Here is a 20,356-nt window from a genome sequence, read left to right on the forward strand (position 1 = left end):
CTTATTACCTTGACTTTTTAATGGATAAAGGATATTAAAGGCCTCTTTATGTCGCCCTTGCGCTTAGAGTAAGTCCCTGGAGTGGGAGGATATCTCTCGGTGGTAGGGTGTTTCCTAGGTGAGCCCCTTTAAGCCAGGGCGACTGGTTTCATCAGATGGACACTTGGCTAAAGCTTGTGTGGGACTTCCGGTGTGCTCTCCAGCTTCGATTTCTACGTAAAGATGTCATTTGTTTCTGGGATGAGACCTTCTGATTATCTGCTGAGTGTATTGACGTGCCGAGTGAAGTAAGCAGGGCAAAAAATAAAATAGGCCATGTCCTTAGGGGTGGGCTTTTTTTTTTTTTTCTCTCCCTAAATTAGGGCACCGGAAAGTGCAGTTCTTAGGGGATCACAACAAGAAAAGATGATTTTCCTGAGTGCAGTGCTTCCCACTTTGTAAGTGGCCATCAGCGGAGTAGCCTGCTGGGGTCAGGGAATGGCTTTTGTGGAAACTTTGAGAAAGCCAAGGAGTCTGTGGAGAAGCTCAGGACGGAGCCCCAGGCTAAGGTTATCTGCTTGATTCCCCCATGCAGACGGGTCTTTCTCTTTAAGAAGCCAGCCTCTCTGGGGTGGCAGCAATTTCTTTGAACTCAGTACCACTTTCACAAAGAAAGCCACCCCTGTGGCTTCCACAGGGCTGTAATTAGCATCACTTGGCACTTGCATTCATGGGCCCTGCTTCTCCCATCAAGGATCCCAACAATATCCAATTAAGAAAGCCTTTCTAGACCCTAGGTGGAGGCATTCAGCTGGAGATCAAGATGAAGTCATTTGAGCAAAAGGAAAGCCACAGAATCTTTTTATTGGTTGACTACTAGTCATCGCCCCTGTGACTAGAACCAAAATAATCCCCCCCCCCCGGAGCTGGAGGTGTTACATATTTGGTGCACAGTAGGTGATAGGTCCAAAGGGACAAATATGTGACTGAGAGGTATGGGAGATGGGTATGGGAAAATCACGGTTTATGGGAATGAGTTTACATGAATATGTAGCAGCAGGCATTTGGAAGGTTGTAATGCCAGTGATAATTACACATGAAATACAAATGAACAGAGTTCAAGCCTGTCACTTCTGTGTTCGCTGGTGGGCAGCAAGTTGAAGCGCCCTGGGAAGGACAAGTTCCCTGGCACGATAATGTCTTTGTCCCCTTTGCCTCACAAGCAGTTGTATTTGATGACTTCCATAGACAAATCGAAAGCTGAACTTGCCTCCCATACCTGAGCTCTCAAACCTGGATTTAATTGTTAATACATCATTATGATACCCAGTAGTGCCATCTAGTAAAGCCAGGGTCTCCTGCAGGCTTGGCAAGCCGATGTTCTCGCACACCGAGCTGAACTGCAACCCTGTCATGTCATTAATTATTTTGTTGTTTGGTATCAGCGACTAGATTTCTGTGAGTGAGTTGTAACACAAAAAGATAATCACTGCTTTTCCTTGACAGACTGTCAATCATCCCAGTCCATCCCAGGGAGGACCCTTGTGGCTATAAGGAAATGAGAAGACAAATGAAAGATAGAGTTTGATGCACAGAACTATTTTGAACAATGATATTTCCCAAAGTGTATTCTGTAGCACTCCAAATTTCTAAATCTTTAAATTTTAAATTACATTAATGTATTATTTAGTGTGTGGTGTGTGTGTGTGTGTGTGTGTGTGTGTGTGTGTGTACACATGTACTCACATGGACCATGGCTCACACGTGGAAGTCAGATAACAACTTGGAGGTTTTCACCTTCTATCATGTGGGTCTTGGGGTCTCAGGTCCTCAGGCTGGGCAGCAAGCACATTAACCCAGTGAGCTATTTTGCAAGCCCCCCCCCCTGAAATCTTTACAGAAAAAAAGGAGTCTAGTGATCATATAGATTCATGAAGCACTGAGTGCCGGTCTTTATTCTTGGCACTCACAGTACATGTGTACATAGTAAGGAGCTGAGAAGTTCCTTGTCATGAAGATATTTTCATATTGTTTAACTCACCATTTCCAGTGTTTGGGCTATGAATGACTCACCTCCTCCAGCTCACTAGATAGTCCAGCATTTATTAGCATTCCACTGAATGCACTTTGGGAAAGGCTTCAGGGAAGGTTCTTTGCTTTTGAAAATACTAAGCAAACACCTGAATATTAATCTGCATCTTGACACATCTAACTCTTATAACAGGGCTTGGAATAATAACCTAAGACTAGTTTACTTTTTGGAATATAAATTTCTTAATAAGGTTCTGTATTTCCTGGTTTCCAAGACCTCAATAATCACATAGATACTATATAAGTTATATAAACATAAGACCATAAATAAAAGCAGAAATACAATATACGCAATGTAACAAATTGATCTTAAGTTTGACCTTAACTAGACCAAGATCCGTACAAACCAATGCAAAGTATTCATTCTCTATATCATATTCCCCTTTAAATGAAAACAAACATCTACAAGCAATCATTTTGGGAATTTAGGCATTGTTTTCTCCAAATTGTTTCCTGCTGTTTGTTGGACAAAGTATTGTTAGGGTTCACAGAGACCTTTCAGAGGGTCTTGTTCCATCAAACCACATTAGTCTGGAAGGAATCCACAGGTTCTCATCTTCTGTGGAAACCAAAGCAGAACCTCTTTTTTAAAGTAACATATTTTTAGACTCAAATTTTGAAAACAAGATACCTTTAAAATGTAAATGTTGGTTTAGCTTAGCAGCCTGTACAATGAAATGTCTCTCTGTACTTAGCCCATTAACAGACAAAAAAAATTCAAAGAGAACAAAATAATAAACATAATGTAGACTCTGTGTATTTCCCATCTTTACTTGGCTTATTTTCCTTTACTCCTTTAATATATGACTGTCTGTACTCTTTTATATTACTTTTACTGTCTCTTTAAAGACTTTACTTCTTTTTATAACTGTCTATACTCTTACTCCTTTCTCTCCCAAACCTACGTACATTTTTAAACACATCATGTCTCATTTAAAGGTCTTTTATGACTAAATCTGTCCTATTGTGTGTCTGAAATCCTTTTCTGACAAGAAGCGTTTTAAAATGGTAAGCAATGTGGTTGCAGCAGCCCTGGATACTGTCTCTAGCCCCCTTGGCCTTTTAATATGGAGGAGGTACATTTACCACCAGCTCTGAGTCTGCTCGGTGGGTGTTGTGCTCACCACCTCAACTCTGGGAAGCGCCATGCAGCACATAAACCCTTTTTATCTGAGTAAAAGCTAAATCCGCCATATAGCATGCTGCATGGCCTGGAAATGTCTCCATGTATGGCGGCAGGAATCCACCATGCTTTCCTGTCTGTGCATATCTAGCAGACCAGATCCAGTTGCTTGCCCAGGCAGGGGTGCTGAGCAGCAGGCATGCTCTCAGCTATTTTCCTCCTAACCCCACAGGGGCATACAAGCACCTGGACCAAAGTGTGTGGCTGGCCATGTGGCTTAGGTTCAAATGTATGAATGCCATTTTGTAGGCAGAGACTGCTCATTCATTTCCCAGCCATCCAGACCTGGATAATCACACAGAAACTATATTAATTACAGCCAATGGCTCAGGTGTATTTCTAGCTAGCTCTTACATCTTGAATTAACTCGTGTCTAATAATCTGTGTATTGTCACTTACCTGAAAGATTCCAGGTTCTTCTCCTCTGGCAGCTACGTGGCATCTGTCTGACTCTGCCTACTCTCTCTCTCTAAATCTCTGTTCAGATTTCCTGCTTCACTTTACCCTACTAAGCCACTGGCCGATTATCCAGTAATAATGACAATTATTCATTATGCAATAAAAGCAACACATAACACATATACAGAAGGACATCCCACATCAAGCTTCTCTTAGGAAAATGTTTTTCTGTTTCCCAATCCGTTGTTTCAATTTTTGCTATTTTCAAACCGTTTTTTTTAACTTAGTTCTAATTTCTCTTAATAATGATCGGGAAATGTGGTTTATATCATTTTTCTTCTTGTTGAAATGTAGTGAATTTTAATAGCCTCATATATATGACTAATTGATACTCCAATTTCATGGATGTTTGAGAATAATTAACTAAACCATGTTCCCCGTTAACATAACTATGTAGTGGCAACACTGTTCAGTGGGTTTTGCCTCTTCTGTTTACCCAAGGCTGTGAAGCCGTTTTACAATTTCCCACTCACTCCTGCTGTCATTTTTCTTTTTCTGCTGTGTTATATATTTCAAAGCCATGTTATTTGATTCTTAAGATTTATGAGTTTTATATGTTCGTTGTGAATTGTGCCCTTTATCAAAATACGATTTTAAAATCCCATTTAATGCACTTGATCTGGAATATGACTTTGTCATATATTACTGTTGCCTTGCCTACTTTAATTTATGTTTACGTCTCCTCTTAGAGCCAATATTTCTCCCTTAAAATGTTAGAGTACGGGCAAACAAAATAAAGAGATAATTTAGGAGTGTTTCTCATATATACAGAGCTGCTTTCCAAAACACTTCCTGTACACAACATGCGTTAGAATGTTAAAAACAGTAATCTGAATGTTTCTGTCATTTAATAAGACTGATTTAGCCCATTTATACTTACAATATATTTGGTTATGGCTGTCATTTGAGGAGCTGTTCATTTCTGTGGTTCGCTGTAGCCTATCCTTTGTTTTCATGTACAGCATGAACATTATTTTCTTTGAGTTGTTTCTCCAAATTTTGAGTGTTTACATACCACCAATGCTTCAGTTTTAGTTATTAAAGATAACGTGGTTGAATTTAATATTGTGTCACCAACAATAGCAGATCACATTGAGTGTTCCTACATGATAATTAAGCAATGTTATATATGCACGTGTGTCTGTACAGGGGATTGTGCACATGAGAGCAGTTGCCCATGGGGGTGCAGAAGGGAGTGTCAGACCTGTGAAGCCCTTTACATGGGTGCTAGAATGGAACTTGTGTCTTCTGCAATAGCAGTATACCCTCTTAACCATGAAACCATCTCTCCAGACCTTGTTTTTATTTTTCATTTTATTTTAGGTCATTACTTTTTATGCTCAGTACTAGGAATTGAGTCCAGGGAATTGCACGTGCTAGGCAAGCATTCTACCACTGAGCCACCGCCTTAGGCAAACATATAAAACATTAAAAAACAAAACCCACTTCATCCCACCTCTCTCCCTAGCCGGGTCCTGCACGCTCTTCTCCAGGGTCTAGCCCAATAACTGTAGTTCTCATACCACATCAAGGTAGGAGAGATTTCTCTTTGCAACAGAGACCATTAAAGAAACCACAGCAAACCAAAATGCAGAGTTGTGGACTCAAATCCCAAATGATTCATCTAGAATACAGCTCCCATACCTAAGGAACAGAGATCATTGTGGGAAGAGGGGTTGGGAAGATTGTAAAAGCCAGAGAGGGTTGGAAAGTTTTTTGTGTGAGAATGTATCTCCTAACAGTCTCATCTCAGAGAGGGTTGGAAAGTTTTTTGTGTGAGAATGTATCTCCTAACAATCTCATCTGTCTGTCTGTCTGTCTGTCTGTCTATCATCTATCTATCTATCTATCTATCTATCTATCTATCTATCTATCTATCTATCTATCATCTATCTATCTATCTATCATCTATTTATCTACTTACCTACCTACTTACCTATCTATCTATCATCTATCTATCTATCTATCTATCTATCTATCTATCTATCTATCTATCTATCTATCTATATGTTGTCTGTCTGTCTGTCTGCCTGCCTGCCTGTTGATCTATTTATCTTTCTTCAGATCCATAATGACAATTATTGAAAAAAGAGGTCATGAATTTGAAAAAGAGCAAAGAGGGGTATATGGAAGGGTTTGGAGGGAGGAAAGGGAAGTGTGGGGGAAATGATTTAATTATATTAGAATCTCAAAAAATAAAAGAAATCCTTTTCAATTTTTTTTTTATTTTGAGATAGAGTCATGTTGCATTCCCAAGGCTGACTTTGAACTCTGTAGACCAGGCAGGTCTTGAAATTGTTAGCCTCCTAACGTGCTGGGACTATAGGCTTGTGTCACTTGGCGACAGATGCTTTTCTTACATTGTTTTTTTAATTCCTGAAGTTTAGCAACCACTGCATGGCGCAGGGAATATTATTTTAGTACATACTTCAAAAATGAAAAACTGAGTCATGAGAAGGCTAAGTATTTACTAAGTATTTATTTAAGTCTCTACAAAGCCATAGTCAGAATGTAAATGCAGTATGACCCAAGCACCTCCCTCTCACTTGGATTTCCTGTTGTGCTTAATGCTTAATGCTTTTTATTTTCAGGAATCAAATATTGATACATGGCTCTGTGTGTGCACTGAAAAAAAATCACTATTTTGTTTTAATTTACCCCTCTTTTGTATATTTGTTTTGCTTTCATTTTTTTAATAAAAGTCATATTATTATTTAGAAACCAGTTTTTCAATAGTTGTGTTGGTTTAACCCTTGTTTAGCCACTTGTGATCAGAAACTTGACAGATGCAGGGCTATTGGATTAAAATCATTTTGACTATCAATCTCTAAGCAGTGATTCATTTCTTCTGGTATCTAGTTCTGCAGAAAGAAAACATAAGCCAAGAAATTTGTGTGTGCATGTAGATACACATACCCACAGGTACCCACAGTGAAACACACACTTTAAAAAGCAGACTCAATTACAGATCCAAGTTTGACTGTGTCCCAGGAAAGGCAGTGCTATCTGGTTTAGAATAACAAGCAAAACCACTAGACACGAGGTCAGGGTTCACCAAGAAAAACTTAAATCCATAGGAAGGAATACAGACAAGGCAAGTGGTCAGAATGTATGGAGAGGACTTGGTTGAGGTCCTTGGAATTCCCAGAGCAGCTTTCTCTGATCCTCTCACTGTTTGTGATGGAACCCCATGGCCAGAGAAACCATGATGAGTTTGTAGGCACTGAATCAGCTTGGGAAAGCCATGAGTCCTGGTCCTTCAGCTTCTTGACCTTTGTCCTATGTGTGTTTGACCAAGGAGAAAGAATATAATAAAATCTTGACAGCTTCTCAAAAGGGGGAAGCACATAACTGGGATACTTATGGAAACTTTGAGGTCCACTTAAAGGTGGGTAGTTTAATGTGGGGGTGGGTGTAGGATTAGGCAAAGTTGTTACCTTCAAGGTTGTTAACTAGGTGTCCTTGTTTCAATGGTTTCCCCCTTTTTAATGTAATGTTGTGCTTTCCACTAGTTGTTATTGGCCAGTTTTCTGTTAACTGAGCATCCCATAGGTAAATGATTTTTTGCTTTTCTTCGAGATGCTCATAGCTTTTCCTTAGTGCCTGAACCAAGTATATTCTATGCTGCCAGGACTCATGGTTTCATGATCTCCAGTGCCCTGGGTATTCTCCGTCTTTATGGTAACCACGCTGTGGTGATGAGAAGAACATTTTATGTCTTGCTTTCTTACAGTGCAACTTGCAAACAAATCCATTATGCACATACATGCCAGGAGAGTGCTGTCTGTTCAGCCTCACCAAACTAAGAACAGCCTCTCATCACTCAGCGCTCCACATATATCAGGCAGATTGGGTTGGCATAAATACTTTAAAAACTGCAAGATTTAGTGAATGTAAGATATTTTCCTGTTTGAGCTATTGGTAAGTGTTAATACTCTGCATGCTTGTTCTGTTTCTGTTCTAGACTCACCTTCAAATTCTGGAGAGAAGCATTGATCCCAGGCAAGTCTACTTCCAGCAAGCTAGTCTCTGCCAGACACTGGGAGGGAATCCATGCCCGTTGGTGACTATCACTGCCTTTCCTGAATCTAACAGTGCCAAGCATCTGGAGCAGTTCCGTGAGTAGAATTATGATCCTCTTCTTGCAAGCTGGGCTGAGAGGTCTCTCTGATGTCTTGGTAATGCTCCTTCCGTTTTCGACTGCGGACTTGTCTGTCTTGATAGAAATACATCACTGAGTCTTCTTGATTTGACACAAAGAGTAAATGCTAATGTCATTCTGTTGTGAAAGGATGGGGTAAAATGAATTAGCTGTCTGGGATAGGAAATGACCTGCTAGAATACAGAGCAGATCACCAGGCATGGTGACTTCCTCTTTGAAGACAGAACCAGGCCCCTGAATCACATTTTCCAATCTCTAATCCAGGCTCTTCTCTCTCCATTTTCGCTCTTGTGCTGTGACTCTCAGCCAGTCAGTATGGGAAGGAAGGAAACAGAATCTTTGAGCCCTGGTTGATGAATTCTCTTAGTAACCCGAGTACCTGTATCTGAATGTCTGAGAATGTTAAGAGGATATAGCCAAAACCTTGACATCAAAGCAACACCAAATCAAGAGCACAGTAGGAACATTGACATCAATTCACATGTGAATACTTATGCAGCTGTTCAGACATATGGTTGACACAGACACCCCCCAAATACAGATCCACGATGCCCCTTAATACTAGAGTCCCAAGTATATGTGTCACTGACTTTTTACCAGTGAGGGAAACAAAAGAGAATGAGGGACAATTTGCAATGCAAAGAAATTTGGAAGATGAAAGAAAGGACTGGAGAATAAAAGCCAAGCTAATTTCTCCTCAGAAAATCCCGCCTTACCTGATGAAGTGCTAATGGTGTTCAGGTGACTCTTGGGTAGATACAAAACGTAATTTCTCACATCCCATCAGCGTCTGACAGTGGATGCTTAACAACCTGGCTAATCAACAACTGATTGTCCCATCTGAATGAACAAGGCCCTAAAATGCTTTAATGAATAGTAAGGGATTTTTTAAAAACAATTCTTATGCGTTTTATGCATTTAAAAGCAATTTCTTAGCAGCCACAGAACCCTTTATTTGGCTGATGAGCAGAGCCTGGGAGTTGGAAGTAGTAATCCAGGGCAATCTTCACTGGGTAATTATTTATTTAAGAAAGTAGATACCTGTAAGTCTGTGTTTTACAACTTCTGTTTCTAAGGAGGGGAACATAAAAGATACATGAGAAAAGATATATATTTTGATTAATCATATAAATAGCATGCAGAAATCAGCCCCCATTGATTTATAATTCTTCTTCTTCTTCTTCTTCTTCTTCTTCTTCTTCTTCTTCTTCTTCTCCTTCTTCTTCTTCTTCTTCTTCTTCTTCTCCTTCTTCTTCTTCTCCTCCTCCTCCTTCTCCTCCTCCTCCTCCTCCTCCTCCTCCTCCTCCTCCTCCTCCTCCTCCTTCTCCTCCTCCTCCTTCTCCTTCATCTTCTATTTCTCCTCCTCCTTCTTCATCTTTCCTCCTCCTCTTCTTCTTATTCTCTTCTTCCTCTTTCTCCTCCTCTTCTTCTATTGACCCGTTTCTTAGAGTTTGGATTTTAGGGCACTTACAATCATCTGGTCAAATCAGAATGATTTTTGCTTGCTATTTATGTGGTTACCTAAAATGCATATTTTCTATCATAGGTATCTGGGCCATCCAACTTCTGTGTCCTGGCACTCCAGACAGTGTCAGGGGTGGGCTCACACTCTCATGGCTTGGATCTCAGACTATACCTGTCATTGGCTGGTCACTCTAGGCCATCCTTACCCCATAGGATGTCCCATAGGCAGGACAGACTGTAGGTTGAAAGTTATGTGGCTGGTTTGGTGCCCCAGTTTCTCCTCTGGTAGTTTTGCCTGGTCAAAGGAGATGACCAGTTCAGGCTCCATACTCTCAATTGCTAGGAATCTTAGCTGGGATCATCCTTGTAGATTCGCTGGAGTTTCCCTTGCACCAGGTTTCTATCTGACCCTGAAATGCCCCCACTTTTCCAGTTGATTCGTTTAGTGCTCTCCTTCACCCCACCCCACCTGGTCCCTCATGTTGCCATCCATAGTCTTCATCCAGCAACTGGCAGAACCAAATGTAGAGACACACAACCAGGCATTAGGTTGAGCTTGGGGAAGCCTGCTGAAAAGAGGGAAGAAGGAATCGTAGGAGCTAGAGGGGTCAAGGACACCAGAAGCTGATCCACAGAGTCAACTAACCTGGAACATAGGGGCTCCCAGAGACTAAACTGACGACCAAGGTGCCTGCATGAGACCGACCTAGGCTCTCACCATATATGTGACAGCTGTGTAGCTTGGTCTTCATGTGGGACTCCTAACTGCGGGAGCAGGGACTGTCTCTGACTCTTTTTCTGGCTTTTGATACCCTATTGCTCATACTGGGTTGCCTTGCCCAGCTTTCATACATGAGTAGGTGTTTAGTCTTCCTTCAACTTGATATGCTATGTTTTGTCAATATCCACAGGAGATCTGCCCTTTTCTGAAGAGCAATGGAGGAGGAGTGGATGAGGGGGGAGCAGGCAGAGAGGAGGAGAGGAGGGAATAGGAGGAGAGGGGAAATTGGGGTTGGGATGTAAAACAAACAAATGAATAAATAAATGCATTTTTTCCACGTTTTTCTGCTTAGAATAGCCATGACTTTGTTTGATGCCTATCCTCCACCTTCACCATCTTGAAATTCTAAAAAAAAAATAGTTTCTACCAGGTATTTGTGATAACATGGAAGGAAATTTGAGGCCTTGACTGTCGGTCAAGTCAGGCACAGAAGGACAAATACCATATAATCTCATTTATCTGTGAAAGCTAAAAATGCAGTTCACAGACTCATAATCCCTGCCGGTAATTCTTTAGTCAACTTGACCTAAACCGTAGTCAGGTGACAAGAGGGAACCTCAATTGCTTCCATAAAATTGGCCTGAGGACAGTGGTGGCATTAACTGATTCGTGATGGATGTGGAAGGGTCCATTCCATTGTGAACAATGCCCAGATGATCTTGGATTGTATGAGAGAGTAAACTGAGCAAGCCAAGGGGAGCGAGCAACTAAGACACATTCTTCTGTGGTCTCTGCTTCAATTCCTGCCTCTGGTTCCTGCTCTGTATGAGTTCCTGGCTTACTTCTTCAGGGACGGACTGTGACATAGAACAGTAGACCAAGTAAACCCTTCGCTCCCAGTTTGGTTTCAGTTAGTGTTTCATGAGAGCAATGGAGAAATAAACAAACACAGACTTAAGTAGTGTTCTAATGTTCCATGGCTCAGAGATAACCACAGCTGTTAGCAATTCATTGTCGTAGTTGAAAGTAGCCAATACAGAGGGGTTTGATATTTCAGCCCTAAAGAAATGCTAAATGTTTGTGGTGTTTTAGACATCAAAAATCCTTTTTTTCCCCCCAGATCATGGCTCATTGTAAACATATTGAAGTGTCACACTTTCTTATAAATATGTACATGTTGTGTGTCTATTAAAAACTTAAAAAGTAAGGGCCTCCGTAGTAAATAAATAAATAAGCAAGTTTTGATAAGGGGCCCTGGATTCACATATTGCAGTGTGTTTTGCAAATTGTGTATCTGATTTTAGATGATCCAAGGTTAATTGGAAGGTAGGCAAGGCTGGTACTTTTCTTTATTATCATCTTATTTTTCCAGATCCTACAAGAAGAATTCCAGCCTATTTTGCCATTCACTCACTGGAAAACCAACCAACCAACAAACAAACAACAAACAAAATAAACAACCCCCCCACCCTGAATTGTGTGTGTGTTATATGATTATCTTAGTTAGGGTTTCTAATTCATTGATAAAACACCTTGATCAAAAGCAGTTTGGGGAAGGAAAGGGTTAATTTCAGTTTACAGCCCATTCCACATTAGGGTCCATCATTGAGGGATGCTAGAGAGGGAACTCAGGGCAGAAACCTGGGAGTGATGCAGAGGCCATGGAGGACTGCTGTTTAGGGGCTGGCTCCTCGTGACTTGCTCATTCTACTTTCTTATAAACTCAGGACCACTAGGCCAGGGGTGACATCACCCCCTGTGGGCTGGGCCCTCCCACATCCATCATTAATCAAAACAAGTACCTTACAGACTTGCCCATTGGCCAATCATTACGGAGGTATTTTCTTAATTGTGGTTCTCCTCAGTCAACTGCAGCTTGTGTCCAGTTGACATAAAATGAGCCAGCATAGTGGCTGATTGTTATCTTTCATTCAAGGATTAATTTCAGCAAATCCCATTCTACAGGCATGACAAATGGGACTCAGGGAGGTTCAGTACCACGACCAATGGCGGTGTCAGATTTCCAACCTTGGTATTTTGACTCCGGAGTCTACAAACAAAGCCAACTTGTTGACTCCTTCCTCATGCTTTGTGCACCAGTATTCTGGCTTCACTCCCTGAGCAGGGTCTTCCCTTTGTACTTTGTGTGTAACTTGATAGGAAGTAGGGTAGTTGTTGTGGCAACTCATAGTAAAGAAACCCCAGATATCCTGCTCTCTTGCTGCTTCCAATGAATTTTATTTACTTTTCACTTCCTTATGTCGCTGTTCCAGGGATAGGAGTGGAAAGGTATAGATTGTGTTCTTTCCTTAGATCCCTCACATCCCACAACAGAGCTCATATGATACTCATACTGAGTCTATGGGGGTCTAAAGACTCAGACAGCCATATGATTAAAATTTTTGTTATATTTTTTATTGTTTGAAACAATTATGCATGCATACAATGTATCTTTATCATATCCACCTTCCAATTACCTTCCAATTTCTCCTGGAGGGGGGTCTCCCCAACATATCTCCCTCCTAACTTCATCAGTATGATTAGCATCATCATTATATTTAATCTACTGGATTCAATTAGTGCTGCCCATCTGCACATGGCTGGAAGCACATTTGCGGTGCATAAATGCCATCTCCGGGTCTGTAAAAATAAGAACCCCACACAATGTAAACACCATCTACTCCAAAGTGCAATTAACCATGCCTGTAATTCAGAAGTAAAACCACTTAACTTCCTGTGAACCATAGAAGGCAATGTATTGATTTCGAACACAGCAAATGAGCCAGAGGCTCCGGGGTTCTTTGCCTCCCGGCCTCCCTCCAGGTGAGCTTAAATTGTCTCACTTGTTTCTTCCCCGGGAGAGCCCAGGCTGGCTTCAGTCAGGTGCGGGTTGGTTAGCCCTGATGCAACCTAGTTCTGGTTCAATGGCTGCCACTCACCTTTCAGGAGGAGGGGTTTGTGCAGTGCAGGGTTTTCTTTCAGCTCTGTAGGATTATCACTTGAGTTTTGTTTTAGAAACCCAAAGAATACCAATGCGACTATGGGGCCCAATGAAAACCTTCCTCAAGGCTGGTTCCCTTGGCCGTTTCTTGTAAATGCCCACAACTGATCATTTCTAAGGATGATTTATTGATTACTTTTACTTCTTCCTTGGGTGTAGACTCCCGAGAGTCTCCCAGAAGCATTTATTTGGTTTGATTTATTTTTCTAAAGTATTTTTCTCTTTTAAAACGTTTTTTTTTTTTTTTTTTCCTGGAATGGGTTTGCCTGACTTTCTTGGCCAAAGTTCAGAACTCACCAGATTTGCCAGCTCTATATTTTATTTCTGCTTGGAGAATTGAGGATGATGTTTTCCTGTAATGCTCCTAAGAGGAGACTCATGGTTTGGTACCTGAGACTTAAGCCCCTAGAAACAAGATCCTGGCGGCTCTTCAAGACTCTCACAACGCATCTGTCCTTTTCAGCGGAACAGTAATTAGGCCGTATGAGAAAGCGCCAGTGAAGGCAATATGGAAATAAGCCCTCCGTATGACAACGAACAGCCCAGCCTAGCATCGCGGTTCATGAGGGACGTTTGAGACATTGCAGAGTTCGGGAGTCTAGACCCTTCCAACTGACAAAGGGGTTCGCTAAGGAGCTTGGACTATTAGTAAGTCCAAGCCCCTCCTAACTGATAAAATCCATACATCTAAGGAGAACATGACATGGTCGACATGTACCGCACAGAGCGAAGGATGGGCAGTGAGTAGAATCTACCGCGATGGGACAGATGCTCCAACAGGATGGGGCAGAAGACACCTCGCTCCTGAGCAGGCTTAGGGATAGGTTTAGATACAAAAAACCTGTTTCTAGTGCGTTCTGAAGCTAGTGCTTATTGGTTAGTGGTATAAGCACAATTACTCTTAGTCTAATTAAGTTTTTTAAAAACATCTTGTATATTAATAAATACTGTGATTAACCCATCTTTTGACCATGCCACTCTACAAGCAGAGGGAGTTTTAGCCTCAGCCCATACTTGTAAAAATGTTTATATGTGAGCATTTCTGTTTATCTCTCTGTCCGCATTTTTGGATTTGAACTGAGAGAAGATGCTGAGTTTAGGCAGAAACTGGGAGGAATTCAAAGTAAAGAAAGTTTTGAGTGGTCATTATTCACCCAGACCCCAGTGGAAGTGCAAGGGGAGTCTTGGGTCTCATTACTTATCCAAACCTGGAGAGGCAGTTTTCTCGACTCAGCCATTTCCCCAATCATTCCTGCCCATCCCATGTCCTTTTCCTCCCTCAGCCCCCGCCCCCCCACGCGTGTGCCTCGTGTGCGCGCACACACACAATATTCTGCCTTTGTGTGCAAATTACTCTTCTTCTTGTGCCTCATCCTTCCCCGCTCTTCTAGGAATTGAACCCATGGCCTTGCCATGGGTAGACAAGCCCTCTACTGCTTTTTTGCCAAGTGATCTCCCAAACAGTCCTCTTTTAGATTTAAGTATATTTTTTAAATTTATTCTTTAAGAATTTCGGAAATGCATGCAATGTTTTTATCGACCCACCACAATCCCTCTCAACTCTACAAGAGCAATACCCCCCCCCCACAGTCCTCTCTCTTCTCCGTGTGCATGTCCCATTTAGAGCTGACAACTCCACATTCTCTGCCCTTTGACCGGTTTTGAGTCGCTGTATGAATCACTAGCCATTGCAATCTTTTTTTCTGAGGAGGACAGAAAGCCTCATTAACCCATGGGGACATGCAATATTTAATAGAGAGCTTGATGCTGTGCCTGTTTACCAAAATGATCATAGTAGGTTCTCTCTGAGAACCCGTGTCTTCCCCAGTCACATGTTCTTGTTCAGGCTTATAGAACCAGGCATGTGTTCTCTTCTATGTAATGGGCCTTACATCCAGTCAGAAAGCAGTTGGTTATCCCTGTAATGTTGAAATGACTGTTTCACCCGAAAGCATAATTGTTACGTCAATCATTATGTTAACTCACAGGGTTCATGGCTTAGTAAGCATGTTGCTGGGTTTTTCCCCCAGCAAGCTATCTAGAACGTTCTAGCACCATGGAAACCACCCAGAAGATGGCAAGCTTCCTGCTCAGTGCTGTCATTATGTTCCCATGGCCTGTGGTCAAAGGATGTTGTATCTTTAGCAGTATCAAATTCTAGTGGCAACCAAGAGTAACAGTAATAGTCTGTCTTCTTTAGGGGTCTCTGAGGTTCCCCTTACCTGTAGCTCAAAGGGAGATATATCATGCCTGACTCTGGGCTTTCTGTTTAGCAGCCCATAACTACTGGAACATCTCTCTATCCTACACCCCTTTTAGGGTAGCTCCATTTCAACCCACACACTCTCTTTCTCTGTCTCTCTCTCTCTCTCTCATAGGTGGAGTTATAAATACTTATAAAATACTGAGTTTCCACGCGGCTTCCTTTAATATCCTCAATGTTGGTCATCCCCCTTCCACCTTCTCTTCCTACCTATCTTCCTATTCCCCCTCCCTGCTTAAAACGCCCTTAGCATTTTTTCCTTTCTCTCGTCAAACAACATGGGTACCATCACTCCCCTCCCTGAAAGAACTCCCTTGCCTTTACAATGGCCTTTTCTAGTTTCCTGCCTTCTCTAGCTACTACAAGTTAAACATATAATTTGACAGATTTGAAGCTAGGATCCACATTTGTGAGATAAACGAGGCATCTGTCTTTCTGTATTTGTGTTCCCTCCCTTGGTGTCATTTTTCCAGTTCCTTCAAATTTAACTCATTAATTTTTAGTTCATGTATGTGGGTGTTGTGTTAGTCAGGATTCTCTAAAGAAACAGAACTGATAGAATGAATGACTATACAGGGGGTATAGTAGTGGCTTATTCTAGCAATGGCTGTCTCCCAACAGAAACTCCAAGAATTCAGTAGCTGTTTTGTCCAGGAGGCTGGATATATGAACTGATCTTCAGTACATAGCAGAATCCTAAAGAAGCAGGTTCTAATATCAGTGGATAATTGAAATTGCCAACAAGAGTGGAGGCAAACAGGCAAAGAGCAAACACTTCCTCCTTCCTTGCCTTTTATATAGGCTGCCACCAGAAGGTGTGACCTAGATATAAGCTGAGTTTATCCAGCATCAATTGTTGAAACTTCTGTATTTCCTCCAATGTGTATCTTTGGCTTCTTTGTAAAAACAACCAGGTGACTGTTGGTATGTGAACTTGAATCTGGGTTCCCATTTCTACTCTATCAATCCATTATGTCTGTTTCTGTTTCAGTACCATGCTGTTTTTAGTACAGTGACTCTGTAATATAATTTGAAATCATGAATGATAATACTTTTAGCACTATTTTTATTATTTAGGCTTGTTTTGGCTATTCGGGGCCTTGTGTTTTCACCTGAATTTTAAAATTAAAAAATGTGAAAAATTGCATTGAAATTTTGATGGAAGATTGGATTGAATTTGTAAATGGCATCTTCTGGTGTCCCCAAACTTTCATTATCTAAATATTTCAGCTCTGTGGCTAGGTTTTTTTCAAAGGTATTTTTGAGGTTACTTTTATGAGATTGTTTCAGTGATTTCTTTCTTAGTATAATTGTCTGTGGTAAATTGGAAAGCTACTGATATTGGTTTGTTAATTTTGCAACCGGCTACTTCACTGCATGTGTTTTTCAGCTCTAGGAATTTTCTGGTGGCATGTAGGGGTTTCTTATTCATAAAATCATATCATATGCAAATAGGGATACTTTGGCTTTTTTTCCTTTCCTATTTGCATCCCATTTATTTTCTTTTCTATAGGTTGATTTAGGACTCCAATATACTGAATGGCAATTTCAAGAGTGTCTTGCTCCTGACCTTAATGGGGATGTTTAAAGTTTTTGCCCATTTAACATTATGATAGCTATTTCATCATATATATGGCCTGTATTACGCTGACATATGTTTGCTCCACCCATGCTCCCTCCAGGGTTCTCATTATGAAGGAATGTTGGAGTTTGACAAAGCTTTCTTTCTGCATCTTTTGAAATGATATGTGATTTCTGCCCTTGAGTTCATTTATGTGGTGAATTATACTTATTGACTTACATATGTTGAACCATCTCTGGATTCCTGGACTGATACCAACTTGATCATGGCTGATGATCTTTTGGATGTGTTATTCAATCTGGTTTGCAAGTATTTATTGAGAATTTCTGCATGTTCAGAGATTGGCCTGTAATTTTTGTTGTTATTGTTGTTGTGTCTATCTGATTTTGATATTGGGGTAACAATGGCTTTATGGAGAGAGGCTGGACGTGCTTTTTTCTTTTTCTGTCTTATGGACAATTTTCAGATGCTTTGGTGTTAGCTCCTTTTTTAATGCCTGGTACAGTTCTGCACCGAGTCCATCTTGCCTTGGGTTTTCTTTTTCTTGTTGCTGCGAGATGCTTAATTTCTGCTTCTACCTTCGTGCTTACTGTAGGTTTGTTTAAATTGCTTTCTTCTTCTTGGTTTAACTTTGATACGTCATATGCAACTAAATATCAAGCAGCTTCCTTTAGATTTTCCAATTTAGTTGAATATAATTTTAATGTCCTCATGCTTTTCTGAATTTCCCCAGTGTCTATTGTAATGTTTCCTTTTTCATCTCTTATTTTGTTAATTTGGGTCTTCCCTTCCTTTTTTAGTTTTAGTTAATTTGAGCAAGGGCTTGCTAATCTTGTTTATCTTTTATAAAAAGTAGTGTATTTCTTTTTTTTTTTAATTACTTATATTGTTTCAGTCATTTCTGTTTCCTTGATTCTCGTCCCAATATTTATTATCCTTGTCTACTTGTTTATAATTGATTTGGTCTTGTTTTTCTAATGCCTTAGAACTGAAAATCTGGTGATTTGTTTGAGGTATCTCCTATTTTTTCAGTGAACGGACTTAGAGCAACAAATTCCCTCTTATAATTACTTTCATCATATCCCAAAGCTTTGAGTACTTTGTGTATCATTTTTATTTAATTCTAAAAATCTTAAAGTTTTCTTTTGATTTCATCAATAAAATTGATTCCTTCATTCAAGAGTTTGTTGTCTGGCCTTTCTATACTATAAAAGTACTGTTTATACTTTCTATAGTTTCTACTATAGATATCTAGCTTTATTCCATTGGTATCGCTAGAATACAGGGCTTTATTAATTTTTTTATTTCCTCAGATTTGCTTTGTGTTCTCATATGTGCTCTATTTTAAACAAAATACTGTGGACTTCTCTGAAGAATATGTATTCTTTGGTGTTTAGATGAAATATTCCTGAGATATTTGTTAGGTCCATTTGATCTAGGATGTCAATTAACTCAAATATTTATTTTTCATTTTTTTGGTCTAGTTGATCTGTCTAATTGTGAAAAGGAGGAACTAAATTTAGCCACTATTACTGTGTTGGGAATTAATTTGTGAATTTAAACCTAGTAGTATTTGCTTTATAAAATTGACTGAACCTGTGTTTGGTGTATTTAAATTACAATTCAGTGTGTGTGTGTGTGTGTGTGTGTGTGTGTGGTGTGTGTGTAATTTTCTCTTGATAACTGGCTCCATTGATTAATATGAAGTGGCTCTCTTTAAGTCTTCTGGTTAGATTTGAGAAATAATGAAAAAACATAAAAAATACACACACATACACCCTTCCTGTTGGGCTGTCACTTTTTAAACAAAACACTAAAAATCTCTGGTGGCTGTTCTTGCTAAGTTGTCTAGGCCGGCCTTGAACTTCTGGTCTGCTGAATCCAGCCACTAAATAGTAGTTTACAGCGCACGTCCCTAGGTAGTAATGACTCTTACTCAAGACTTTTGATCCCTTTTATACTCCTTGTCTTTATCTCTGCTTTGCCGATGACTGCTCAATAAACTCTCATAACAGCCTTCTCCCAGGAGAGTGGGAAGTGATTACTTGGAAAGGAGACTCCAAGTCACCTCTGTCATCTCATCCCTTTCTCTCGGTTTCAGGAGAAATCTCCCCAGAAATGTGTGTGATCAAAGCCCGCCAGCATTTTGTACACCCTTCTACTTTCCCTTTATACTGTCACATTCTGAAGGATCCCTTTACGCACAGAGAAAACGGAGACCCATTTTTTTTTTTTTTTTCTGTAGAGTTGCATTTCTGCACAGGATGCTTCAGTTTTTTTTTTTTTTTTCAGAAACTTTCTGACCAAATTGGACATAGCTACATACATATATATGCATATATATATGAATATATGTACACACGTATATGTGAACACAGTCTTGTCTAACATTCTCTCATAGTTAGTATGAGAGGTGATAATTGCTCTAAGGACCTTTTCTGAAAGGGACATGTGATCTTCTTGTTAGCAGGTCCTATTCTCCTCCAGCAGAGCTGCCATTGGCTGACTGGATGGTGAGAAGCCAGGAAACAACAAAGGTACATGAGGGGGTGGATGTGCTATTTTTGCCACTGAGGAACCTCCACCCTGCACTTATTATAGCTAAAAGAGCAGAGTATAACCTTTATATGTCTCTGGAGGTGAGATAATCTCACTCTACTGCCTGGGTCTCCCACGGTTAGCATGCTGTTCTTTCCAGGGAGCCAAGGTGGAGGGAGCTAAGGAGGCTGCACTTGTAGTTGTTAAAGAATACCTTTCTCTTTTTCTTCTTCTAAAATTGGTCTTACAGAAGCAATGTTCTATTCAGACTGCCATTATGCTAAAAGCTTTTCCTTGGAAGACAATAGCTGTTCTCAGGGAAAAAAAAAAGAAAGAGATTTACATGAGGTCCCAAGGGTGTAATGAGCTACCACAAGGCACCTGCCTGGGGTTGGGAGTTGTCACTTGTAAGTGGTTTTAAATTAGAACCGAGTGGAAAAATACACAGTTACAGAATTCCCCTTTTGGCTCCTTTGCAAATCATTTCCCATCCTCTCTGGCCTTTGTCTGTGTTTGAGATGCGTCATCTGGTATGGAGGACAGAGCTTTCTGTTACTGAGAGCTACAAGTGACAACAGTGGCAATGTAAAACAGAAACTCAAGTCAAGTGAAAAACCTCTCAGTCCTGGAAATTTCTGAAAGTCATTTTTTTTTTTTTTTATTTTTATTGTGAAACCTCCCAAAGGCAGGGGCAACCAAGGGATCCTGTTTAATCACTGGATTTTACAGTATGGAAGTGGTCTACTTTGGGGAGTCTAGCGAAGGGGCAGTAGAGGCAATGCTAGACCTCCCACCTCTGGCCTCCTTCTTAAGCCTTCTCCTTTCGTCCTCGATAGAATGTGCTGCGTCTGGCAACGCTTTGCTTGAGCACAGAATCATTATCAGAACATACTGCTCTGCTGTGTCTCTTTGG

The 20,356-nt window shown here is 40.5% G+C and overlaps 1 protein-coding gene across 1 annotated transcript in view; it reads left to right on the forward strand.

Annotated features, from left to right (window-relative positions):
- The window catches only part of Agbl1 (AGBL carboxypeptidase 1), a 693,592-nt gene that overhangs the window by 115,777 nt on the left and 557,459 nt on the right, over nt 1-20,356 (forward strand). The window contains exon 16 of the mRNA XM_038313425.1: nt 7,677-7,830. Within this exon, the coding sequence (XP_038169353.1) occupies nt 7,677-7,830 (154 nt within the window). The remainder of the gene's footprint in view (nt 1-7,676; nt 7,831-20,356) is intronic.

Source organism: Arvicola amphibius, chromosome 12 (genome assembly GCF_903992535.2).
Source record: "Arvicola amphibius chromosome 12, mArvAmp1.2, whole genome shotgun sequence".
Lineage (NCBI taxonomy): Eukaryota > Metazoa > Chordata > Mammalia > Rodentia > Cricetidae > Arvicola > Arvicola amphibius.